Below are 27,452 nucleotides of genomic sequence, written 5' to 3' on the forward strand. Positions count from 1 at the left end.
TATCATGTTTAATACCACTTTCCTTCATAATGTGATCCATATAAATAATGAATAACAGAGGGGATAATGTTCATCCTTGTCTCACACCAGATTTAACATTAAACCATCTTCCTGTACTTCCTTCAATTCGAACTGCTGACTTACAACTCAAATAAAGACTAAGTATTGCTTGATATAATGTCCCATTGACACCATATAACTGCAGCGTATTGAATAGCTTCTCTCTTGGCACCTTGTCATATGCCTTTTCCAGATCGACAAAACTTAAATACAGATCTTTGTTATATTCCCATGCTTTCTCGACTATTTGTCGTAAAGTGAAGATCTGATCCTGACAGCCTCTATTTGGCCTGAATCCAGCTTGTTCTTCACCAAGCTTTTCTTCCACAATTCTTCTCAACCGTTTCTCAAGTATACTTGCATAGATCATGCCAGGAACACTAAGTAGGGAAATACCTCTGTAATTCTCACATGCAGTTTTATTTCCCTTTTTTATATATGGGTACTATGAGAGCTCTACTCCAATCATCGGGAATTCGTCCCTCTGTCCATGCTTTCTGAACTATGCAGTGCAGCCAGACCAGAAAGCTGTTTAGCATTCGAGTTATTTAGTATTTTTCTGGTAATTCATTCTATGAAGTTAAAATAAGCAGCTTCGTATAAAAAAATAGAATGTTTATTGGTTTCAGTTTTGAAAGAAAAAAATACATTTGATATATATTGTGTAGTATAACAGTCTTTTTTTTTCCATCAGGTCTTGAGTGTGATTAGAAATAACCTTGTTCCTGAATTCCTAGAAAAGAAAAATGTGGTAAGAATTAAGCTATTGTAACAGTGCATTGAAATCATTAAACTCGGTTTAGTATTGCTCAAATAGGAAATTTCTTTCCTTGATACAGACACTGTTTATTTTGATTTATATAAAAAATAATATAAAATGTGTGTGTGTGTGTGTGTGTGTGTGTGTGTGTGTGTGTGTGTGTGTGTGTGTGTGTGTGTGTGTGTGTGTGTGTGTGTGTGTGCAGAAATGATTATGCAATGTTGAAAGCAATTACAAGTTACATAATTAAGTGCGTTGGTAATGACATTACACAAGAATAATTGTGGGTCCAAAGGGATGTTGAAATGCATGTACACAAATGCCAGAAATAAGGCAGAGTTTCTGGCATTGGTCAGATCAACTTAGCCATATTATAGGCATCATTGAAACCTGGTTGACAGAAAATGATATAGTTACAGGTATAGAATGTAACGGGTATTGTTGATGGAAGTTTTTTCACTTGGCTATGCCATTTATATATTTGGTTTAATCCTTTATCCAAGTGTAAACAAACAAAGTATGCACCTGAAGTATTTTCAGGATTGGGACAACTTGTGGCAAAGGTGATATAGCTTCTCATCACTTGCCTTAGTATCCCATAATGCAAAGCACATCTCCCTATGGACATGTATAATGCTATGTGTTAAGGGAAGGGTCACTACACAGACCGGTTTCACCCTTTATTGAGATCTCATCAGTGGGAGCCAGACCCAGAGGTGGTGATACTAGATGGAATTTGCCACAAGTTGCCCCAGTCCAGAATTTGGGTAGATGAACAGGAAGTGTTCAGCATATCAAAAAATATCAATGTGAATACAGCAGTGGACTGGATGGTATGTCAGCCTATGTATTAAGTAAATGAGTAAATGTGCAAGAGAATTGGTATTGCCTCAGATGAAGTTGTTCAATTTAAGTCTCAGCTCTGGCAAAGTATGAACAGAGTGGAAAGAGGATAAGATACTTCCATTACATAAAGATGGCCTCTAGAAATAGCAGACTACAGATCAATTAATATATTAGAAGTGGTTGTTAAAGTATTGGAAAAGGTGAATGAAGGATACAATACTCTAGAGTGGACAGCACAGTTTTTTAAAGGGGTAGGTTCTGTCTTGGTAGTTTATTCACATTTTATAATAAAGTGACAGTGGAATTTGATAAAGGAAATCACTACACTGTGATACTGCTGGGCTTTGCAAAGATATTTGTCAGACTATCACATTGGAAAACTATTACAAAAGTTGGAACAAATGGTTATGGATATGAAGCTTGTAACATGGATAGGAGCTAGCTGACAGGTTATCAAAGAGTAGTATATGGTGGAGTGCAATCTAGGAGAATGAGGATGACTAGTGGAGTATCTCGAGGTTCTATACTAGGTCCACTACTCTTTAATTTGAAGGTGTGAAGGTTACAAAGTTTAGTTGATAGGTGGAAAATAGGGGACATGATAAAATCTTATAAGATATTAAATTGGTTTTATGAAATTGATGCAAAGGAAATTTTTCAGTATATGACAAATAGAGAACTAGGGATCGTGAGGTATGATGGGTTTTGTGTGTATAAATGTTAGTGTGGGTTTTCCATGATGAGTCTTTGGACTCCACAGGGATACCATATTATAATAATAATAATATACGAATTTGAATAATGTGCTCAAATTTAAGTTGATTACTTCATTATTATTATATCTGCAGCTCATTAATAGCATTTTGCAAAATACACAACATGCTTTCTAATGCAGTTTATGGTGAATGAACTATTATATGATTTTTTCTGTTTGTATTTTAAAACTTTTCTATATATGGAAGTTCATTTTCCTTTATACCATTCTTTCAGCTAATCAATGCATTTTAAAATTTACTATTTATCTCTGCCATTTGTTATTTAAAGAGTGTTTTATTTATAGGTGAAAAAGGCTGTTGATTTTTTTTCTTCTTTCTATACACATCAGAATTTTTGTACCTGAAAAAACAGACCTGGCCATTTTAAGTGAATTTCATCCACAAAAGGTTATAACCATACAGTCCATTAGTACTTTGAGTGAGCTAAAAGATTCACTTACATATAGTCTCCTCTGTTGTGGAGGCAAACATGGCATTTTTAGCCTCCACAATTTAGACCTCTCTTATAAGTTGGATGGTTATCTTCCATTTTGGGATGAAATCATCCATTATCTAAAGATATTCACAAACAACCATGCCCACAGTGAGATTCAACTCAATAATTTGTTGAGTAGATTGCAAGCACTATCCATTCAATCAAACTATGTTGACAAAAATTTAATTTAAAATCATTTTAAAATTGAATCATCACAAAGCCACTCCCTATATACATATTTGCAATGTACAGTAGTCCCCCTTTATCCACGGGGGATATGTTCCAAGACACCCTGCGGATACCTGAAATAGCAGATAATACCATCCAACTTATAACATGGATAGGAGCTAGCTGACAGGTTATCAAAGAGTAGTATATGGTGATGTATTTTACATATTATTATGCATACCTATGGTAAAATTTAATTTATACATTAGACTCAATAAGAGATTAACAACAATAACTACCGGTAATAATAAAATAGAATAATTATAACAACATGCTGTAATAAAGTTATCTGAACGTGAATGGAATCTGAGCAACCTCAGCACACGTTTTTTTTATAGGCTTCTTTGGCATATTTGAATTGCCAAAGAGAAGCAAGTAAACAAGAATTACTCGAGCACAAGCACTGCGATACCATGACAGTTAATCTGATAACCAAGAACTACTCAGAACGGTGTGCAATTCCAGATATTCCTAATTTCCAAAAGGATGCAAGGTCTGTGTAGCTTTCTCCGCCTTTGCAATGAGTTGGCCTGGTGTTGGACTATCTCTGGGATCAGCCAAACTGTCTATTACTAAAAGAAAGAGCCATACGCTTCATTTCAGTGATGTACAATTAAATAGGCAAATTGATATTAGATCCAACATTATTTCAAAGCCAAATGTTTGTAGAAATTATGAAAGCTTTGTAAGTTGACATTTCATAAGTTAATATCTTGGACCAGGGTTGACCATGGATAACTGAAACCGTGGATAGTGAACCTGCAGATAAGATAAGGGGGAGGGGGAACTACTGTATATATTAGGATAGTGATAGATCGTGTATGTAATGTATGCAACTCCCCCCCCTCTGTATCACAGGATTTTCAATATGCTAGTTTTGCGACTATAATAACAAAGATACAAACAATGTGGCAGTTTCTTATAACACCTGTCATAAGTAATCTTTACAGTTTTGAAATGTATACACAGTTTTAGTAAGCTATTTATATACAGTTTTCTTCTGTTGTTATTATACCGTAGTGCTTTGGATATATTCATGTTAATCCACTACCTTTGCTAAGAGTTGCCTGGGTGTTGCACTACTTACCCAGGTAAGATAGTACAACACTATATTCAGTCCTGAAGATATTTTCAGATGCAAACTATTTGCTCTCACTGGGATAAAGGATTAAACTAAAAAATATTATAGTCTAACCTAGTGAAAAATAAACTTTCAACATCTTTCTCTAAATCCAGAGTAATTTAATAAAAAAAAAGGTGGCAAACCTTTTGGCAACTCCTATAGGTAAAGATGATCTTGCTACTGCTCCTGCCTGGTATCTCCAACTCTGGGCCTGGCTCCCACTGAAGAGACCTCAATAAAGGTCGAAACTTGGGTAGTGGCCCTTCCCTTAATGCATAGCATTAGACATATCCTCAAGGAGATGTGTTTTGCATTATGAGAGATGCTGAGATAGGAGTATTGGTAGCTTGCTCCACCTTTGCAAGGAGTCGTCCTGGTGTTGTACCACCTTACCCCAGTCCTGAAGATACTTCCAGGAGCAAACTTTGTTTGCTCACGCTTGGATAAAGGATTAAACTAAATTTATTATATTCTAACCAAGTGAAAAATAAACTTTCAACAGTATACATATTCACAAGGAGATGTAGCTTGCTCCACCTTTGCCAAGAGTTGCCTGGGTGTTGCACTACTTACCCAGGTAAGATAGTACAACACTATATTCAGTCCTGAAGATATTTTCAGGTGCAAACTTTGTTTCCTCTCACTGGGATAAAGGATTAAACTAAATTTATTATACCATTACATATCAGTATTTCATCCAGCTCCTGAACACAGCCCCACACAGAATTTCATTTTTGCACACAAAAGCACAGTCTTGTACTTATTTTTAATTTCTTGAAGGAAAATTACATTAACATCATTCCTTATAACTCCCTCTTGAGGAGAGAGTTCTTGAAGAATAAAAGGAAATGATGTTTACTCTGCTTTCTTGTTCCACATAATCAGCAAACTGTGATGCTACTGATGTGTTTATAGATCTTACAACCTTTTATGTATGGAAAAGTAATTAAGAAGAAAGAAGAAAAGAATGTGATGAAGGTTCTTCCATAGAAAAGAGATGAATGATGGAATTCATTCACGTTAAATGCTTAATGGAGTGAAACAATACTAGGAAAGGATTAAAAATTGTATTTAATTTCAGTTACAGAGACACCATCAGGGAATACAAAATGAGACTTGTAATACACACATACAAAGGCAGCACATCGTTCTTTATTATCATTCCACATTATTATTATTATTATTATTATTATTATTATTATTATTATTATTATTATTTCGTGACACCTCCAAGGAGTCCAAAGACTCATCAACAGAGGGCACCTACTCTACAACTCTCTGTCTCCATCATTGACACCAATGCCATCTACTGCCCACACCACCACCACCCCTAGTATTTTTTGTCTGTAAATTGCGTATGTCCTGAAGGCTGATTTGTCTGTATGTTGGATGAAAAACCCAAGTTTCCAGGAGAAAAAACCTTGCTACCTCTGTATGAGATTGGCTAACTCACCTTCAATTGAAAACAAACCATATAAAGATTTCTCCAATCATGACAAGAATCGAACTTAGGCCTTTTTCCAATTGAAGGGTGTAACATACCATTGTTCTTCCAATTGCACTATGGAGACGCTTACATATAATAATTCATCATCATCATCATACGTATCAAGGATTTAGGCCTAGTATGGCCTGTTCTGGCCTTAGAAGTCATCGTTTAAGAGGACATCCTGGTTTTCTTTTTCCTAATGGCTTGTACTTTAAGGCTTGTTTTGGTAATCTTTCTGTTTTCATTCTTTGAACGTGTTCCATCCATCTATGTTTATATTTTTTAATTTTTTCAATTACTGGTTCTTGGTTTAGTTTTTTCATAATATCTTCGTTTCTTTTGTGATCAAATAGGGTATACTTTGCAGTTTTTCTCATAAGCTTCATTTCTGCTGTTGTTAATCTTTGTTTGTCTTTTTGTTTTATTGTCCAGATTTCGCTCCCATACATTAAGACCGGTAGGGCTAATGTATTGTATGCTTTTAGCCTGGTTTGTTTTTGAACTAGGTTAGGTTTAAATATATAGTATTACACCTGATATTTTTAAATATTTCGCAATTTTTACGTTTATATCTTTTTCATTTTCATAAGTGATCATACATCCTAGGTAGTTAAATGAATTCACCTGTTCTAAGATCTTGTTATCTAATACTATTTTAGTTCTTGCTGGATTTTGTCCTTTAAAGGCCATAGTTTTTGATTTTTCCGTTGATATTATCATACCATAATCTTTGGATATCTCATTTAGATTTAAAATAGCTTTCTGTAAGTTATCTTCAGAATTTGTAATTATTATTTGGTCGTCTGCAAAGAGGAGAGTGTTTAAGTTAACTGTAGGTGAAAGTTTAATTCCTTGATGTAAATTTTTACTCCATTTTATTATTATTTCATTTAAGTAGATATTAAAAAGAGTTGCTGAGAGGGGACATCCCTGTCAGACCCCTAATAAAATATAATAATAATAAAATATAATAATTACATACACAAATTATTCCTTAAGTGAAACTTGTGGACAAGAAACTAGAGTCCTAATTAGGTGTAGCATCTTCTATAGACACCTGTTGGCAGCTAGGATGTAACCTGAGATCTCAAGGTATTAGTGTTTCCCATATTTTAGGAAATTGTATGCAACCATATTTATTTAAATTAGGCTGATTTTTAAGAGAAGCAGAAGATTCTAAATTTAATGAAATGGAGCATGACAATCTTTTTCCAATTGATTCTGTGAGCTGCATCCAAAGCATAGTCTGCAAGACTAGATTGTCTTTGTATGTTCTTCCATGCATATGGTACTGTACTTTTAACATTAGTTTCTCTTAGCACTTAAGCCTTAACACATGGAGACAGATGGAATGAAAGAGGATAATGAGAAGTTGGTTTGGTAAGTCTTCTTTCGCTTGGTTGAACAGCAGGAAGGAGTGATGACAAGAGGCCATCCCTGGAAGTTACAAAAGGAAACTGTGAGCAAGAGGGTGAGGAGTGCTTTTTTTGCATGGAGGGGTGATTCAACCATGGAATGCATTGCCTGATGGAGTGGTGAAAGCGAGAACAGTCAATGAGTTCAAGGAGTGGTATGACAGACTTTGTGTTTCTTAGGAAGGACCTCCCACGATGAGTCTTTTGACTCCATGGAGGCCTGAATAATAATAATAATAATAAAGTCAGAAATGTGAACCATGTATAGACAAGCAGCTGCACATATTTCTACATGCTAAGGAAAAAGTGTAGAATTGTTCATGGTCACTTTAGTAGGGCAGTACATCAGCTATTCTCTACTTTCACCTAAGCATGTAAAGGCATAAGACATAAACCTGGGGTTATGTTTTAAATATCTGTTAAGTGGACTGCTCTCTCTGGGTAGTGTATTAAAGTGATGATTTTCTTCCTTATAACTGCTTAGAAGAGGTTCTTGAAGGATTAAAGGAAAAGAGGAAGGATACCGCTTTATTCAAAGTTCACTTCCATTAAATCTTTCTGTCCATTTCAAAATCAAACTAAAATCTGATAGGAAATCCTCAAACCATTTTTAAAACTGCTCCTATAAATAGTTCGTTAATATGATTTCCTCTGATAATGTATTTTATGATGATTTGATAATAATAACTATAAGAAACTTATTATAATTTCAGATTTATTAAATTTTATTCAAATTCATTAAATGTTAATAGCCTAAATCTGAAATTCGGTAAGCCACTCAAATGAATGGTCTTTTGTTGTTAAAAAATAAATAAAATATTAAGTATCAATATAAATCAGAACTATCATTCTTTAAATAACTGCTAATTATTTTTAACTTTAAATTTTCAGGATAATCTCCTTTATAATTCATCAGATGATGCAAATCGGAGAAGAGAACTGGAAATACAACGTGATTTACTTAAACAGGCAATGGACATCTTATCTAGCATTTAATTATTATTCTGTTTGTTACAGGTGAAAAAATCCAGTTAACTGACTGTTATTGGTTCTTACTTTTCGAGTGAGAATATTTATTAGTAATTATAGAGTGCTTTTGGAACTATTTTTGACAATTATGATTATTCACATTTCTGTTTGAGAGGCAGTTGTAGCCTTTGAAACTATGTGGAATAAGGTTCATTTTCTTAATCCTATTTACTGATAGTTATTTTGTATGAAAAGAAGAACTTTCACAGTCTTTCTGTAAAATGGGTTAAATTAAAAAAAAAAAAAATTGTTATAATTTTTTTAAATGTTTTATAGTGTTTTATTTTGTTTTTATTAATTGTTGGATTATAAGTAAAGAAATAGATAATTAATTTAATACAGGCCCCATATTCAAATTTTATGCTTTGCAAAGAAACATTTTCACTAAAGTTGTAGTGCACTATAATTGCATTTCCCAGTAGTGCACTCAGAATTTAACTTTTGGTGGGCCGAGCAGTAGACAATTTGAGAATACACACTACACATCACATATGACCTATGACTGAGCATCTGCAATGATCGCTAATTCATAAGTAGTATAGGAATAGAAGACACGACACAACAACATAAATTTTTTAAAAAAATGAATTTTAATTAGAAAAGATTCTTCGAAAATTTTCTAGTGTTTTTTACTTTTTCTTTGGAGGGTCCAGGCCCCCTTGGGCCCCCACTCTCGATGCGCCACTGGCATTTGCTATACTGAAACAGCTATACATTTTTGGCATATTTTGGTTATGAAATAGTAGTGATGCTTTATAGTATTAACAATGATATGAGAATTCTGACATATGCTTTGCTATATTGAATTAATATTTCTTTGGTAAATGCCAACGTAATTGAAAATCCATGTTCTTTTGTATATCCTTTATTTCATTCAGATGGATAGTCTTATTAATATTATTATTTGACACCCACAGGGAGTCCAAAGGCTCATCGAGGGAGAGTGTGCCAACAGCATCGAACAATTGAAGTCCTTCCAACTACTAACTGCACTCAAACTTGCTTAACTTTTTCCGTGAGCCATTAGTAGCAGGGGCTCTACCAATCGACCAACCTTTATAAGAGTACTTATTTGTTCAACACATTGATAAATTGATAAACAATTGATAAAATTAAGGGGATAAAAATCCCTTATTGTTTTTCAGCCAGTATGTGAAACTGTAAGATCAAAAATTTTTTGATCTTACAGTTTCGCATACTGGCTGAAAAACAATAAGGAATTTTGATCCCCTCAATTTTATCAACTTCGCCAGAAAAAAATAGCCGTTTGGCTTTTCAAACAATTGATAAATTATTATTTTCATTATTTGTTGGGAATTTCCATGGGATCCATGCACTCATATAATGGGAGGGCTCTCTCCCTCCTCACACTCACACACACACACTCACTCTCTATATCATATTCTGTTATAATTCTCCTTGAACTCATTTGCTGAAAAAGCAGTCAACAATCCCACTGGCAACAACCTTTCTTCATAATAAACTATGAGAAAAACTTAGACCTTACAATCCTGCTGATAACACTCTTACTTGACTTCCAGGAATAATCCTCTTGATCTTTTTTCCACCTATCATGAAATGAAAAATGTTCCCTGTATATGTATATGTACTATAAAACCCATTTACTAACTGATTTGTTTCTTTCATATTGCATCTCATCTTTCTGTTTAATGGACTTTGAAACCTACATTATCTCATATGTATCTATAATCAGTATTCTGCAGGCCCAATATTTTGTTGGTTATATGCTTCCAAAACTTGTCTACTATCTCTTCATCCCCATGGAACCCAAGCATCCTATCAGAGCCTTTTTAAAAAAAGGAAGAATAACTTCAAGAATATCCGTAAAAGTCTATATTCTATTCAGTATTACAGTTATCCATCGTGATAATTTGTACCATTTTAGCAACACGGCCTCTGAATCTCAACTCTCTGTCCACTATCATGGACAGAGAGTTGAGATTTTTAGCTAGATCTCTTGTCTTGACAACAAATTTCTATCAATATTATATTCAGTCTGCAATCTCTTAAGCTCAAGGTGCATAATTCTCTTAAGTTCACCGATTCATCTGACAGTTGAATCGTTGTTTTCACACTACATCAATCCATTCAAAGTCATCCTGCAGTTGCTATGTTACTGCATCATGATTTGAACCAGTGTTTTCATTGTTTGATTGGTTTTATGAATTATTTTCTTGATAAAACATACTTTGAGTGTAGCAACTATATACTAACAACACAATTGTTATAGCATTATAACAGGCTGTGGAGTATTTGTTGTTCATTTAGGAGGAAAATCACATTTAATATACAGGATTTTAACACTGAATTATGTATGATCATCAGAAATTTTTTATCCACTGTTTTCATTTATGTAATAATATGATAGTTCTTATTAAACTATTAAAGAAAACATATTCAGAGCAGCTTTACATGGAATATGAAGAAAGAACAATTGCTTTATGGTTTATTTGTATACATATTAGCCCCTAAGAATATTGTAATAAGATCGTGTTCTGGCACTACTTATGTGATAGCTAAATTATTAGTTTTTCCATGCACTTTTAAATCTTAAAAATATTGCTCCAAGAGAATTTCATTTGTAATTGTGATCGTTTGATTATGTAATAATAAAAATCAAGTTAACTTTATGGTTAGTTTATTATTTCATTTTCTTTTTAGTCATTTTAAAGTTTCAGAATGCTGTTATCATATCCTATCTTTTTGTCACATTACATTTTTGCTTTCTTTAACAATTGGATGGAGTAATGAAATTTGTTGCTTATAAAAATATATCTTCCAAATTCAGTTTTGTTCTCTCTCTCAAGTAGTTTGCAATGGCATTTTAGATTGAATTTCATTCACTGGCCTGTTTGGCCAAGTGCTTTGTATACTGACTCTGCAAGTGAGTATGCCAAAGCTGTGACTGTGGGCTTGAATCTCACTGTGGGCTAAATGTTTTCAGGTGAAAGATGAATAAGATATTTCAGTAATAAGCACAAGTTTAAAATGGCGCCAAAAATGCACAAAAAACATAATGCTAAGAAGAGCACTGCAGGCGAGAACAAGAAAGCTCGCCCCGCTAACAACATTATTGGAGATGTGGAGGAGGTTAATGAAAATGAATTAATCTCCAAAATAGCAAAATTAAAGCAGATCATCAGAGAGACAATGGAGAATTACAAAAATTCGAGAGACGTTTAAATGAACATAGGGGGGGAAAGAAAATTAAACAGCAAAATGAGAAACAATAAAGCATGGAAATCAGCTAAGTGATGTTGTTTGTAAAAAGAAGGATGTTATTTGGTATGGTGACTCTAATAAAATATGCTATTGATGAGTGAGTTATAACTTCGAGTTTTCCAGGAGTGAAAATTAACAACTTAACTAGCAATAAGTTCATTATTATTTTATTATTATTCGTGACACCTCCAAGGAGTCCGAAGACTCGTCACGGGAGGACACCTATTGTACAACTCTCCATCTCCACCACTACACCGAACCTCTACTACCAATCAACATCATCAGCACCATCTATGCCCACCACCACCACAGCTAATATTTTTTTGTCTATAAATTGCATATGTTCTGAAATGCCCATTTGTGTGTATGAGCGATGAAAAACCCAAGTTTCCGGGAGAAAAAACCCTGCTACTTCTGTATGAGATCAGCTAACTTAGCTTCGATTGAAAAAGTCCATATAAAGATTCCTCCCGTCATGATGAGAATTGAAGGCCTTTTTCCAATCGAAGGGCGCAACGCTCCATCGTTCTTCAAATTGCACTATGAAGGTATGAGAGAGGACATGTAAGGATTTGAAGAGGCAATAGTGAATAGGGAAAAAGTGAGAATCATCAGTATTTTACCTCGACAGGATAAAATGAATTAAGAAGAAGGGCTATTATGGCAAATGATAGTCAGGGAAACTAAATTAAAAAGGGATAAATGGTGAGAATATGAGTGTAAATGCGGCAATGTTATATAACTGTGTTAATGATGGGAATGGACTTTATCATGGAAATGTTGATGAGGAGAAAATTTCAACTTTGTGTTTCGAACCCATCAAATGTGTGCGAATATGTCTACATATATAAAGCACTAGAGAAGAATAGAGATCTTCAAGTTGTCCAACTGTGTCTTGCAAACTACAGACAAGCGTATTCAAAAGTACATGCTGGTAGATTGTTATGGCTGTACACGAATGCTAGGAGTATTCATGTACAAAGGGGTAGAGTTTGTTGCCTTGATCAATATGTTGTGACCTCAGATCATAGGCTTTAGTGAGACCTGGCTATCACAATCACACATATTAACTGGTATCGAGTGTAAAGGGTACACTATTTTTAGGAAGGATAGGAGAGAAGGGAGCATGCTGCTAATGATATTGGATGACTTGAATCCAGTTAGAGTTGAGAAATATGATCGTAGTACTACTACTAACAGTATTTCATGTGACAGTGAGTTTGAAGCCATCTGGTGTGAGGTTGAATCTAGCAAGATCAATTACATAGTGGGGTGTTGTTACAGACCTAGTGGATCGGTTGCTAGTGATGAAGGAATGTCACCCAGTAGAAAGGATGATCTCGAAAAGAGTAATCATAATGGGAGACTTTAATTATCCAAATATTGATTGGTAGCAGCGGAATCTCATGAGAAAAATGAAAATGAATTTCTTGGGCTGCTGTGGGACAACTTCCTCAAGCAGCATGTGACAGAAGGAACTTGAGGTCAAAGAGTGTTAAATTTGATTATAGTGTCAGAGGACATTTCATTTAAAGACATAACTGTTCTGCCTTCAGTTGATGACAGTGATTATGCAGTACAGACTTGGGAACTGGCTAAGTTTATGAATTTTCCATTCAGAAAAGGTTACATGCTGAACTACAAAGCAGGAAATTATGACCAACTGAAGAGTAACTATACTATGTGCATGGGAAGCATTTAAACAATACTTAAATGATGCGATATCAGAATGTGTCCCGAGAGTTCGAAGAATAAATAGGGTAGGAGTGAAATGGATGTGCAATCATATAAATCAAGAGATTTGTATGAAAAGATGATGTGGAAGGAATACCATGTGCATAAGGATGATGTCCATTATGAAAATTATAAGCAGCAGGCTAGAATAGTCGCAACTGTTGTATGGAAAGCAAAGTCTGAGTGTGAAAAGAAACTGGCTCGGTGTGTTAAAGACAATTTACACGAATTCTATCAATATGCAGCAAGAAAATATGAAGGAATAACTCTTCTAAATGCAGATGGTGAGAGGGTAAGAGATGCAGAAGAAGTTGTTCAACTAATGAGTGCCCATTTTGTTAAATCTATCAACCTAGTATATGCAACACTGAGTTCACTACTACCTCTTCACTGGATGAAGAAACTCAGGTGTATGAGGATGAGGTATTAGAGCTGTTGCACAAACTGAATAAGAATTCAGCAATAGGGACTGATGGAATATCAGCACATGTGCCAAAAGAGTGCTCAGCTTAACTGGCCATTCCTTTGACTGTTTCCAGACTGTTTAATATCAGTCTCAGAAAAAGAAAAATTCCACAGGAATGAAACAAATGTATGGTAATTCCATTGCACCAGAATAGTGCAAAGACCAGTGTATCCAACTATTGACCAATTAGTATCTCAGCAGTGGTGGTGGTAGTGGTGAAGATTTTGGAAAAATTGGTTAGAGCTCGCATTCAGAAAATTCTGAATGAGTTAGTGTGGATAAGAGGATAGCTGACTGACAGATGTGAAAAAAGTGGTCTGTGGGGAGGGGGGATGTGAATCTGCAAGATTTAAGGTAACCAGTGGTGTTCCACAAAGATCAGTGTTTGTCCACTGTTCTTCAGTCTGTACATTAATGGTATTGGGAAGAATTTGACAAGCGATATACAGCTATTTGCTGATGATGCGAAGATAGGTAGGGTAATCAGGAATGCTGCTGATGCTGCAGTTCTTGCAGAATGATTTGAATATGGGCTGGAATTGTGGGCATGAGAAAATGGAAGTCAATTCAATGTCAGTAAATGCAAAGATATTCACTTTGGCATGATCCCATGTCTTATTATATTGGTGGGGTTATGCTAGAAGAAACTGATGAGGCTAGGAATCTTGGAGTGTTAGTAGATAGCAAGTTGAAGTTCAGGGGCCATGTTGCAAAGATTGCAAATACAACTCAAAAGATAATTGTAATGGTGAAATGAACGTTCACATGTAAAGATAAGAATGTCGTTTTGCCTCTTTAATAAGGCCTTAATAATAACTCACTTGGACTATTGTGCACAAGTCTGGTCTAGTCTCTTGGTTTCCGTTATGATTCTGATATAGTGGAGAGAGAGAGAGTACAAAGGAGAGTGATAAAAATCATATCAGGATCATGGAATACTGATTATGAAGATAGATTGAGAATTTGTAGACTGCAGATGCTAGCAAACAGGAGAAAGAGGGGTGATATGATTGAGACTTACAAACTTCTCAAAAGGTCATAGAGGATTTCGATTGATGGAATTTTTCAATTTATGGAAGGTGGGGGGAAGGACAAGAGGGCATCCCTGGAGGCTGAGAATGAATGCTGCTAAGAAGGGGGCGAGGACTAGTTTTCTGTCATAGGGTAGTGCGTAATTAAAATGGATTGCCATTGGATGTTGTGTGCAAGCAGTACGAATTCAAGAATAAGTATGATACCTGGTGCATGTAGTATGTGGCCTCCCTCAATGAGCCCCTGTCTCCCTGGAGATCTCGCTTAATAATAATAATTATTATTATTAATAATAAATATTAATAATAATAATTATTATTATTATTATGTGACACCTCCAAGGAGTCCAAAGACTCATCGAGGGAGAGTGTGCAAACAGCATCGAATGATTGAGCCTCTTCCAGCTGCTAACCGTGCTCAACCGTGCTTAACAGCTGGAAGAGGCTCAATCGTTCGATGCTGTTTGCACACTCTCCCTCGATGAGTCTTTGGACTCCTTGGAGGTGTCACATAATAATAATAATTATTATTATTAATAATATTTATTATTCTCCCTCGATGAGTCTTTGGACTCCTTGGAGGTGTCACATAATAATAATAATTATTATTATTATTAATAAATATTATTAATATTTATTATTAATATGTCACATAATAATAATAATTATTATTATTATTAATAAATATTATTAATATTTATTATTAATATGTCACATAATAATAATAATTATTATTATTATTAATAAATATTATTAATAATTATTATTATTATTATTGTGACACCTCCAAGGAGTCCAAAGACTCATCGAGGGAGAGTGTGCAAACAGCATCGAACGGTTGAGCCTCTTCCAGCTGCTAACCGCGCTCAACCGTGCTTAACTTGTCAGTTAAGCACGTTAGTTAAGCAAGGGCATGTGTACGACCACGGTCGACATCAGGGACTTGTATTCGTACGCCATTAGTAGCAGAGGCTCTACCAATCGACCAACCTTTGCTGGCAAATAATAAAAGAAGAATTGTTAATAACCAATAATACAACTGCTAAAAAAAAAAAAAAAGAGTAAGAGTATTATTATCCATGCGCGTGTAACATGTACATTCAGCACAACTTGTGAAGCAATCACAATTAAAATATGTATAGATAAATGCATGCATGCATGGGTGGTGAAACAATAGCTGAAGACTGTTACAATTTAAGATATGAATGATTCTGAAAATTAGCGGAGAGTTCCTACTTCATAGTTCGAACTATTTAAATTAAAAATTTGTTTCATGCAAACACTTCTAATCCATGACTGGAACGCGACTCTGCCGTCAACTAGACGCGATCCTAACAGAATAGTCGATATATACGAAGAGATATTTGTTCAAACTTCTTTTAATTTTTTTAGTTACAGAACAGTGATCAACATTTTAAAAATAAGTATTCGTACTTCCTTAAGACCTGTCGCGTGCCAGTGGAGATGCACTTACTCACTTTGGCAAACACAGATTTAGAGGAATTACGATTTCTTGAAATCATAAATTACAGAAATAACACTATAAATATTCTTATTTTAAATACGAAGTATTTAGCAAATTAGTTAAATAATTTAGAAAATTATGATTTAACGAAAATTTACGCAAGATATTTTGATACACCATTAATAATCCTATTTAAGTGTCATCTAAAATTGTAAATCATAAAAGTTTGTGCTTATCGCTTCTCGGCCGTTTGGCTAAGATCAAGTGTATAGTTTCTGTTCTCGTCAGCTTAATATCTGACGGGCTCCTATCCTATATCTGACGGGCTCCTATTTGGAGTCTGGGTATTAAACTGTTTTTTGGAACTTTGTGAAGTTAAGGAGCTTGCTCTACTTTACAACGGTTCACCGGGCTTTGCACCCATGCTTGGTTGAGCCTCCTATCCTATTTTAAAACAAAAAGTAGTGTTAAGTAAGTATATATATATATATATATGTAATAAATATTATATTTATTACACCAGCTGAGTAAATTTTATTTAAAAATAATAAGAGTCTTTCTTTGAATCTTGTTCCTGCGTATTTATATAGTTCTGAACCTAGCTTATCTTCTCAAGGTGATTTTCCATTTCTTGTTACTTTCAGGCTGATTTCTAATTCTTCTTTAGTTTATATATAGTACGTAATACTATATATAATACTATATATATAATATATATATATATATATAGTATAGTATATATATAGTATAGTATATATATATAGTATAGTATATATATTAGTATATAGTATATATAATATATATAATACGACACTACTAAGTATATATAACTATAACATAACATATATTTATGTTACTGTGAAAGACCGATATCTGGCAAAGGTCGTATATTCTCCGGTGAATGTCAGTATTCACATAGTCGCTTGGTGTATGTACGAAATACTCAACACTAGAGAATTAAGAAGTGAAGGGAAAAAAAGGAGAAACCTGCCCAGTCACAAGCAAGAGAAAACTCTCTAACTAAAGAAGAACTAACGCGTATTTGTGACGATGACAAAACCACCACTGTTGAAATAGGGGAGGAAATGCTCAAAAGGTTCCATGGGAAGAAAAAATGAAAATTAGAATAACCTTTGGAACCAAGGAAGAGCCTTTCTTATTCTACAACGAAAGGAAAAGCAACAGAACGGTGGGTTTGTCATGGGCAGGAACCATCTTCCGAGACGTATATAAAATAGAGCCCAGAGATTTCGAAGGCTTTATGAACATGCTTCCTGAGGATGCGATGGTCACGTAATTTTGTCTTATCGTAATAGTTAGTACTCAATATAGGATAAGATTTCTTTGTTTGTCGTATTGTTTGATAAAAGATATGAGAGCTGCCTTTTCCGGATCGATCGTGGTTGGTAAGATAAGATATTTCTCTATTTTTGGATTCCTTTCACTCTATTTTTTTCTTTCTTTCTGCTAGTAGCTAGGCTTAAGCTACAGGATTTGCTGGTAAGACTTGTTCTTACGGAATTTCTCTCTTTGCTTGTAGAACCTTTTCTGTCCTACGGTATTTTTACTAATCTACCACCGCGATCCTACTCTTCCCTAGATCCTATATCTTTTTTTTTTTTTGGCCGTGGCCAAACCTAAGACTGACATGTCTTCACTACTTCCTAGGGTGAGAACGGTCGGTTTTCAAACTGACCCATCCCTAAACAAAAGACATATCTGCAAAGCACTTTGTGAGGCAGTAGGTTCCGAAAACATTTACGGGTTTACCCCCTTTGGGGCAGGGAGATACCAGGTAGTGGTAAAAAACACCACAACTAGGGACAAACTGCTGGAGGGTTTTAAATGTAATGACGTAGAAATCACTCCGTTCTTAGTGGGAAGCCTATTAAGAACTGTAAAAATTGACAGGTTCCCCCTCGAATATATAGAAAATAGCGACGACGTCATCCACAAGACATTCGCTAAATGGGGCACAATTAAGAACATTAAACGAGGCACTGATGTCGACTACCCGGATTGGAAATCAGGAGTGGTCATCTTCACAATGGAGATGAAAACTCCTGTTCCGAACTTTGTCACCATCGGCTCCGAAAAATTCATGGTAAACTACCCAGGTGTCACAAAGCAATGCTACAGGTGTGGCTCCCACGAACACCTGGGAGCAGAGTGTGCCAAGGCCAAGTGCTGCAATTGTGGCGAATCTGGCCATTCCCTACCACATTGCACCAACCCCTGCAAGAAATGCCACCAAAAAGACCACAGTTACAATGTGTGTCAACACAGAACAGCAGCAGAACGAATGGGGGGTGCGATACAACCACTTCCCGTTCCTCCCCCCCTTAGCTCTGACAACACAGAACCACCAAAAATACCCACCCCGACCCAGCCACCGATATCAACAGCCCAACCCAAACGTGGCAAACAAGAGGGGTTCAAACAAGTATCACTGGGTAAAACCAAAAAGTACAGAAGCCAAAATTCAACAGCCAGCGTTCCCCCCACCACCACGAACGCAGATACAACCACAGCATCTGCCATAGAGGAAATGGACACCTCTACAGCAAAACGTCAAAGGGAACAGGTAGAAGACGAACAAGCTTCGTTTAAAAGGTTGCCTATGGGCGGAAACCCTACTACCCTCCCCACGACAGGAACAGAACCCACCCCAGCACCATTCCCTAAAATAATTCCAGGGGGAGCTACTATTCTCCACCACGTCCAAAAAGACCAGGACGGGTTCGAAAGAATCCACAATGCCATAGAGAAAAGCGGCGAGCCACACTTCTATGCCCACTACACAAAGGGTTCATCAAAACCCTGGTGTTGGCTTGGAATGGGACAAACTTGCCGTGCCAGATATTCTAAATGAGGAACAAAACTCCTTTAGGAACTCCATTCTAGCCGCCAATATGGGCTTACACGACAGCGACATCACAGCGCTATACCAAGCACTAATCAAAATAGTTACCGAAGAGACACTAAAATTCTAATTGTCCCTCCCTATAACTACACCACTAAAATGAACAACACTTTTCGCGTCGCCACTCTCAACATTAACGGTCTGCGCTCCGTCAACGCACAACGCGCTGTTTGGAGCCTAATCTTACTGCATGAGGTTCATGTACTCTTTCTTCAGGAGACGCATTTTTATCAGTACTGGGACATAGAAAACTTCTCCAGAAACTTCCCCGTTCAGAGCTTCTGGTGTTTCGGAGAGCGCTGTGCGAGGGGGGTGGGAATCCTTATTCGTCAGCCTATTCTAGGCGGGTTTTTCAATGTACAGAAAGATGCGCAGGACGTCTAGTCTCTATAGACTGGAAGTTTGGAGGTAGAGTCATCCGCTTCCTTAATGTATATGCCCCCAACAACGCCCACCAGCGAAGCGGGTTCTTCATGTCCCTAGAACCCTATTTACACGGGGCTCAGTATATCATCGCCGGGGGGGACTGGAACTGCATCGCTGACGTAAGACTTGACAAAGTTGGTGGCAACATCAACTCCGGTACCGGTGGCTCAAGGGAACTGCAACTCTGCTGTGATAATGTCGACCTCATCGACATCTGGAGGGAACATAATCCAAACACAGTGGGTACCACATGGGCGAGAGGAGGAGTCGCAACGCGACTAGACCGCCTTTATGTTTCCAGGAACCTTGGGCCACAAGTTATCTCGGTCAGGCATATAGCGGTTGGTAGCTCGATAACAGACCATGAAATGGTTCTGATGAACATCGAACTACCCGAGGTCGTAGAAACATCGAGAGGACCCTGGAAAATGCCTCCAAGCTTCCCCAAAATTTATAGCAAGGATTTGCAGCTGCTATGCGAAGGAAGGAAAAGGGCCCACTGGGACTGGGACGCGTGGGCCCAGTTCAAAACCGAGGCAAAAGAGCTCTTCCAAAACATCTCCAGAGAAAGAGCTCACGCGCAAAGGAAAAAAATGAGAGAGCTGTACCGAGAGCTAGGGTGGTACCGGGCTAACCAGAGAAACGGTATTCCTAGCGATTCGCTTATTAAAGCCGTGGAAATCGAACTCGAGGCACTTCGACGAAAAAAAGTCGCCGAGCTCGATTTTCGCACCAGATTGTTTCTCCGGCAGGCGGAAACACCTTCGGCCGCTTTTTATAACCGGCAGCGCATAGCAGCACAAGATGAGAAAGCGGTTCGGCAAATTCATGCTAACGGGCAAACACTCACAACCACGGGAGACATCCTGCGGCAATTTTCCCAGCATTACACGAGAACCTATTCCGACGAAGCTGAGGAGACAGGCGACTTCGGAGTGTGGAACATTGACAACATGCCTGAACACCTCAGAACTCTTCAAAAGAGACCAATCACTTCGGAAGAGGTTACTCGAGCCTATAAACAGCTTAAGCTACGGAAAACCCCTGGCCTGGATGGGCTAGGCGTTGAGCTCTATCGCTCAGCCTGGAACTTCATCTTGCCTATCCTGGTCTCACTATTCAACAGCTTCCTATTCACTGGTGACGTGCCTGCTGACTTCGTTAGCGGGTACACAATTTTCATCCCCAAGAAAGGGAGAGACCTAAATAGCATGGGTAGCTGGAGGCCCATTTCCTTGACTAACACAGACTACAAATTATTCGCAAGAGTGATTTGTAACCGTCTGAAGTTGGGCATTGGGAATGTGCTAACCAGCACTCAAGTATACGGAGTTCCGGGAAGATCGATGGCACTCAACCTCTTCCTGATAAGAGACCTTCTTCGCTTTGTGACGAACAAGGAACTCCCACTTGCACTCGTATCAGTAGACTTAGATAAAGCGTTCGATAGTGCAAAGCACAACTTCCTGCACTATATCCTAGAGAAAGTCGGAGTGGCGGCCTGCGTAAGGGAAGCAATCAAAAGCATGTACGGTAAAACAACAACGCACATTGCGATTAATGGGTTTCTTTCAGAACCCATTCCCATACGCAGAGGGGTTCGGCAAGGCTGCCCCCTTAGCCCCCTTCTTTTCTCTTTAGTACTAGAGCCTCTTCTAAAAAAAATTGATGAGACGCGCGCAGTAAGAGGAATACCGCTGCCCTTAGGCTCCAAACAGAGCAAAACTGTCGCATATGCCGATGACATTGTCGGAACCCTTAGGGATTCCGAATCGATTTACATCTTCTTCGGCATACTGCGAGAGTTCAGCGTGCTCAGTGGTCTTCACACCAACCCAGAAAAAACAAGAATCAAAATTTATGGGAAATTCGACCATGCCAGTCTTCCGTATGGTCTGAAACCCACAACCAGCCCATTAACAATACTAGGAATTCCCTTCCTAGAGACCCCAGTGTTGCAAACACAACACTTAATAGAAATGTGTTGCGAAAAACTAAAACCCTTCAGTCCCAACTACCTATCATTCGAAGGTAGAGCAACAGTTATCAAAACAGTCCTAAAACCGATGTTACTGCACACCATTAACCTCACAAACATAACAGACACACAAGACAACGCCATTCACAAACATATCACTAATTTTTTCTGGAACAACAGGAAACACGAGGTGCGCAGGGCATTTCTCCATCTTCCCCCCACACAAGGGGGATTCGCCCTGCCAATCCTCAAATACTGCCACCTAACCAACGCTGCTCAGACCATACGGAAAGCACTGGCATCAAATCACCCTTCCGGCAATCTGATGAAATACTTCTTAGGATTTTTCCTACCCTACTTCGGGATCACTGGCCACGCCGGACCATGTGCAGAGACGGTGCCTGAGTGGTACTACACAATATGTAAACTTTTTAAAAAATTGGCAACGGATGGAGTTCGAGTGCTTCAGCTCAGCCCAAACAAGCTGTACTGGAAAATTTTTGACAGCTTTGACTGGGAAAAACCCGATCTGGGCACAAACGAAGAGGTGCTGTTCACCAACATAAAAAACAGCTGGGGGACCATTTCACCGGGACTTAGCCTGGAGAATCGCCTACGGCAGACTCCCGGTGAAACTCGTAAAATCAGCTTACAACCCGCGACCATGCAACCCCTTCTGCGACGTCTGCGGTGCGATAGAAACAGTAGGGCACCTCTTCTTTCACTGCCCGCCAGCACAGCGTGTTTGGCACAGACTGGCTGAGGTGCTTGCGATCCCAGCGCTCACATTCCCCGAAATAGTCTTTCTACAGTTTCCTCCCCCAGTAACCAAAAACAAGAAACACCTGATTTTCCTAATAAATGTGATTAAGCACCACATTTGGAAAACCAGGAAAAAACACCTTCTTAACGAGGGGGATCGCATCTATCTCCGTGTTAAGAACTGCCTCTCAGCCTACCTCCGCCGCTTCCTGGAGCAGGAAAGGTACTTACGGGGAGAAGAGCGGTTCCTGAGGAGATGGTGTGATCCACCAACCATCTGCCAAATCATACAGGGGGGAATCCGGTTGTGTCTGCACCTATAACACCTTCAAGTTGTAGGTGTTGACGCTGTCTCGATCTTCCTTCCTGATCAGCGTTTAACCCACAGGTAGGTCTAGTCCTTTCACAGTTGAAAGTTTTTCTGTCCCCAGGTTGGGGTTGACCTGAACAAACCCGGACTGCGAAGGCCAACATCGAGGAGGTCCCAAGCCCTTTTCAGGGCGGGGTCTTCCGGGCCAGGTCATCTCCCTTCTTTTCCTGGTTATACTGTTCTGGGTTTGCTCGGCAAACTCATTCCTCTATAGAATTGTCTTCCACATAGTCTTTAGATATATTTACACTTGTTAAATTTGCTTAGTCTCTCCTTTTTTTTCCTTTTCAGGATTTTTCCTTTTTAAAAGTGAAAAATCAACGACCGTTTTAGAAGCACCCCTGGGGGGTCAACAGCTAAAACAGGTCAGCTGAGGCCTCTTTCATCTACTCTACTACTATGCACTCTATCTTTATTTCCTCTCCTACTATCTGCTGAATCTCAGCCTATCTTACTCCACAGGCCAATGATGAGATACGTTGAACTCACAAAATTTTTTTTCTGTTCTCGTCAGCTTAATATCTGACGGGCTCCTATTTGGAGTCTGGGTATTAAACTGTTTTTTGGAACTTTGTGAAGTTAAGGAGCTTGCTCTACTTTACAACGGTTCACCGGGCTTTGCACCCATGCTTGGTTGAGCCTCCTATTTTAAAACAAAAAGTAGTGTTAAGTAAGTATATATATATATATGTAATATAATATATATAATATATAAATACATATATATATAGTACGTAATACTATATATATAATATATATATATATAGTACGTAATACTATATAATACTATATATATATAGTATAGTATATATATTAGTATATATATTAGTATATAGTATATATAATATATATAATACGACACTACTAAGTATATATAACTATAACATAACATATATTTATGTTACTGTGAAAGACCGATATCTGGCAAAGGTCGTATATTCTCCGGTGAATGTCAGTATTCACATAGTCGCTTGGTGTATGTACGAAATACTCAACACTAGAGAATTAAGAAGTGAAGGAAAAAAAAGGAGAAACCTGCCCAGTCACAAGCAAGAGAAAACTCTCTAACTAAAGAAGAACTAACGCGTATTTGTGACGATGACAAAACCACCACTGTTGAAATAGGGGAGGAAATGCTCAAAAGGTTCCATGGGAAGAAAAAATGAAAATTAGAATAACCTTTGGAACCAAGGAAGAGCCTTTCTTATTCTACAACGAAAGGAAAAGCAACAGAACGGTGGGTTTGTCATGGGCAGGAACCATCTTCCGAGACGTATATAAAATAGAGCCCAGAGATTTCGAAGGCTTTATGAACATGCTTCCTGAGGATGCGATGGCAGCTTATGATGCCGTCTACTCCTTTATAAGAGACGACACTGTAAAGTTGATCCCAACGGATTAAGTGGAGTCTCTTATAAAAGCGGAGGCAAAATAATAGCTAACTTTACTTTACTTTTCAGGCAAGTTAGAGTATGGAAAACTTAGAGCAGGACCCTACATCACAGCAGGAAAGACCAACTTCAGGTGGCCACCAAAAGTTGTCTCTCTGATGCAAGAACTGCGAAAAGTTGCCAAGTGCTCTAAAATACCTCTTCTTAAGTTGTAAAAAATTCCTCCAATCTTTTACTATCCCTTTATATATATATATATATATATATATATATATATATATATATATATATATATATATATATATATATATATATATATATATATATATATATATATATATATATATATATATATAAAGGGATAGTAAATATATATATATATATAAAAATAAAAAAATAAAAAAATAAAAATAAATTATAAACTTAACATAACTTTTATATTTATATTTAATTTTCCTTTCCACTAACCTTGCGCAGAAGTAACTGCCAACTATAACTAGGAGGTATACACCAACCAAAAGTTTATTTTAAGTTCTCTTTATATATAGATACTAACCTCCTGTCTCACCAAGCCGTCCCAAGACTAACTCTAACATCCCTTGGGACGACGAGGTGAACAGAACCCAGGGAAGGGACTGGCACCTTCGCTGGGAAGAACCCCAACCAAAGTGTATTTAAATAGTATAAAATAGAAACCCACCCAGCCCACCCACTTCAAGCCCAGATGTTTATGTTTTCATCTGTCCTATCAGTCTTTTCTCTACAGACCATAAGTTTCAAAAGGATTCCCAAGCCTGCAAAGTCTATAGACCCTCTCGACTCAGTGGCCAGAGAGGGCAAGGACGAAACAGGCAAATGGGAATTTAATAGATCCAAAATGGTAAGTCACAAAGGGTAATAGGGTACGGTTAAAGAAGTGGAAGCGGAGGCTGAAGCTTCGATAACTGTACTTTATAAATGAGTATGTCTTCCGTGTTCCTTGGTGAAGATTTGCCTTGGGCATGGAAAACGTCTAACAACAGTTAGAACAGAAAATGGTACTCAAACATAATCTGTTCTCGTCAGCTTAATATCTGACGGGTTCCTATTTGGAGCCTGGGTATTAAACTGTTTTTTGGAACTTTGTGAAGTTAAGGAGCTTGCTCTACTTTACAACGGTTCACCGGGCTTTGCACCCATGCTTGGTTCAGCCCCATATTTTAAAACAAAAAGTAGTGTTATGCACATATATATATATACTGTATGTATGTAGTATAATTAATATATGTAGCAATAACGATAACATACATATATGTCATCGTTATTGCTAGCCTACTGACAATTAATACCCTGCACTGTGAAAATGTCCATACATTTTATATATGTCATCGTTATTGCTAGCCTACTGACAATTAATACCCTGCACTGTGAAAATGTCCATACATTTTATATTCATGTTCATGCAAGTTCGGAGGATTTGACAATGAAAATATAAATAAGTTCTGTTCGCTACAAACTTGGTATTAACTCCGTCTACCTACTAACTGATGAGATCTCAATAAAGGTTGAAACCGATCTGGGTAGTGACCTTCACTCATAATGTAGAACAGCAATACAATACAGCTCCTAGGAGCTGGGTTTCACATTATGAGTAAATACCAAGAACAGTGATCGGAACTTGCGACACCCTTGCTACGAGTTGCCTCAGTGTTGCACTATCCAGGGACTTTGCTTAAGCTTGGACTCGCCGAACTTTATATAGTTTCTATATTCGGCTATGAAACAATATGGGATGTAATATCCCTTAACTTAAATAATTTTCACGTCGCCGAATTGAAGCCTTTGGCTTTTCATATAATTAGTAATAAATAAATATATAACATATATGTTATCGTTATTGCTAGCCTACTAGCAGTTAATACTCTGCACTCTGAAAAAGTCCATACATTTTATATTCATGAAAGTTCGGAGGATTTGACAATAAATGAAAATATAACTCCTGTTTTCCACTGTCTCCTACTTTGAAGTAGAAGACAGTGTATATGTGGTATGAGATCGCTATATATACAGCGATCGCATCGGTTTTTCCATGCATCCCTGGGAGTCCTAAAGTATGATTGTGTTGAGCACCTCATATTGCGCTTATTCACTCTGGCAAACACAGATTTAGAGGCATTTCAATTTCTTGATATCATAAATTACGGAAATAACACTATTTTGTATTTAAAATAATTCTTATTTTAAATACAAAATATTTAGTAAATTAGTTAAATAATTTAGAAACATTATAATTTAATGAAAATTTACGCAAGATATTTTGATACACCATAAATAATCTTATTTAAGTGTCATCTAAAATCGTAAATCATATGAGTTTGCGTTTATCGCTTCTCGGCCCTTTGGCTAAGATCAAGTGTGTAGTTTCTGTTCTCGTCAGCTTAATATCTGACGGGCTCCTATGTGGAGTCTGGGTATTAAACTGTTTTTTGGAACTTTGGCAAAGTTAAAGAGCTTGCTCTACTTTGTCACGGTTCACCAAGCTTTGCACTCATGCTTGGATGAGCCCCATATTTTAAAACAAAAAGTAGTGATAACTTATATTATTTCAATCAAGGGAATTTTTAAATCCCACATTCTTTTAAAACCGAATAAGAAACTCAGAGTTTCATGCCGAATATAGCAAACTATATAAAAATATCGGCGAATACTAGCGTGAGCTAATGCAAGTAGTCCTAGTACATAGTACAATACCGGGCAACTCGTTGCAAAGGTGGATAAAGTTCTGATTGCTATTCTTTGGTATTTTCCATAATATAAAAAAAGGGGATATTAAATCCCCTTAATTGAAATAGTGTTTATATCGCCGAAATGAAGCATGTTGGCTTTTTATATTTAAGCAACTTAATGGGTGTACCTTTTGGACAACTCGTATAGCAGAGTATATAAGTTCTTTTCGCTATACCCTTTGGTATTAATTTGGTCTAGCTACTCACTGATGAAGCCTCAAAAAAGGCTGAAATCGGTCTGGGTAGTGACCTCCTACCATAATGTAATAACAGCATACATTTCCTAGGAAGTGTGTTTTTACATTATGGAAAATACCAAAGAATAACGATCAGAACTTTACTCACCTTTGCAAGGAGTTGCCCGGTATTGTATTAGGACTACTTGCATTAGCTCACGCTAGTATTCGCCGATATTTTTATAGTTTACTATATTCGGCATGAAACTCTATATTATATGCAAACTTTTCAAAAAAAAAAATGGCAACGGATGGAGTTCGAGTGCTTCAGCTCAGCCCAAACAAGCTGTACTGGAAAATGTTTGACAACTTTGACTGGGAAAAGCCCGATCTGGGCACAAACGAAGAGGTGCTATTCACCAACATTAAAAACAGCTGGGGACAACCATTTCACAGGGACTTAGCCTGAAGAATCGCCTACGGCAGCCTCCCTGTGAAACTGGTAAAATCAGCCTACAACC

The 27,452-nt window shown here is 37.2% G+C and overlaps 1 protein-coding gene, 1 non-coding gene and 3 pseudogenes across 2 annotated transcripts in view; all 5 read left to right on the top strand.

Moving 5' to 3' along the window:
- LOC150093745 (dynamin-1-like) overlaps nt 1-8,451 on the top strand; it is a 124,190-nt gene extending 115,739 nt beyond the window's left edge. Inside the window, exons 16-17 of the mRNA XM_090412968.1 lie at nt 755-811; nt 8,064-8,451. Coding sequence (XP_090269094.1) covers nt 755-811; nt 8,064-8,168 — 162 coding nt within the window. The 3' untranslated portion in view covers nt 8,169-8,451. The remainder of the gene's footprint in view (nt 1-754; nt 812-8,063) is intronic.
- Nucleotides 8,452-16,374: 7,923 nt separating this feature from the next.
- Nucleotides 16,375-16,584, top strand: LOC150093747 (U2 spliceosomal RNA; annotated as a pseudogene).
- Nucleotides 16,585-23,073: 6,489 nt separating this feature from the next.
- On the top strand, nt 23,074-23,247 carry LOC150093748 (U2 spliceosomal RNA; annotated as a pseudogene).
- Nucleotides 23,248-25,008: 1,761 nt separating this feature from the next.
- On the top strand, nt 25,009-25,190 carry LOC150093749 (U2 spliceosomal RNA; annotated as a pseudogene).
- Nucleotides 25,191-26,352: 1,162 nt separating this feature from the next.
- On the top strand, nt 26,353-26,542 carry LOC150093750 (U2 spliceosomal RNA). The gene has a single exon (XR_016550393.1). It is a non-coding gene; the product is annotated as a U2 spliceosomal RNA (small nuclear RNA).
- Nucleotides 26,543-27,452: the final 910 nt, after the last annotated feature.

This window comes from Typopeltis vanoorti, chromosome 23 (genome assembly GCF_054136105.1).
Source record: "Typopeltis vanoorti isolate ZY-2024b chromosome 23, IOZ_Tvanoo_1.0, whole genome shotgun sequence".
In the NCBI taxonomy this organism is placed as follows: domain Eukaryota; kingdom Metazoa; phylum Arthropoda; class Arachnida; order Uropygi; family Thelyphonidae; genus Typopeltis; species Typopeltis vanoorti.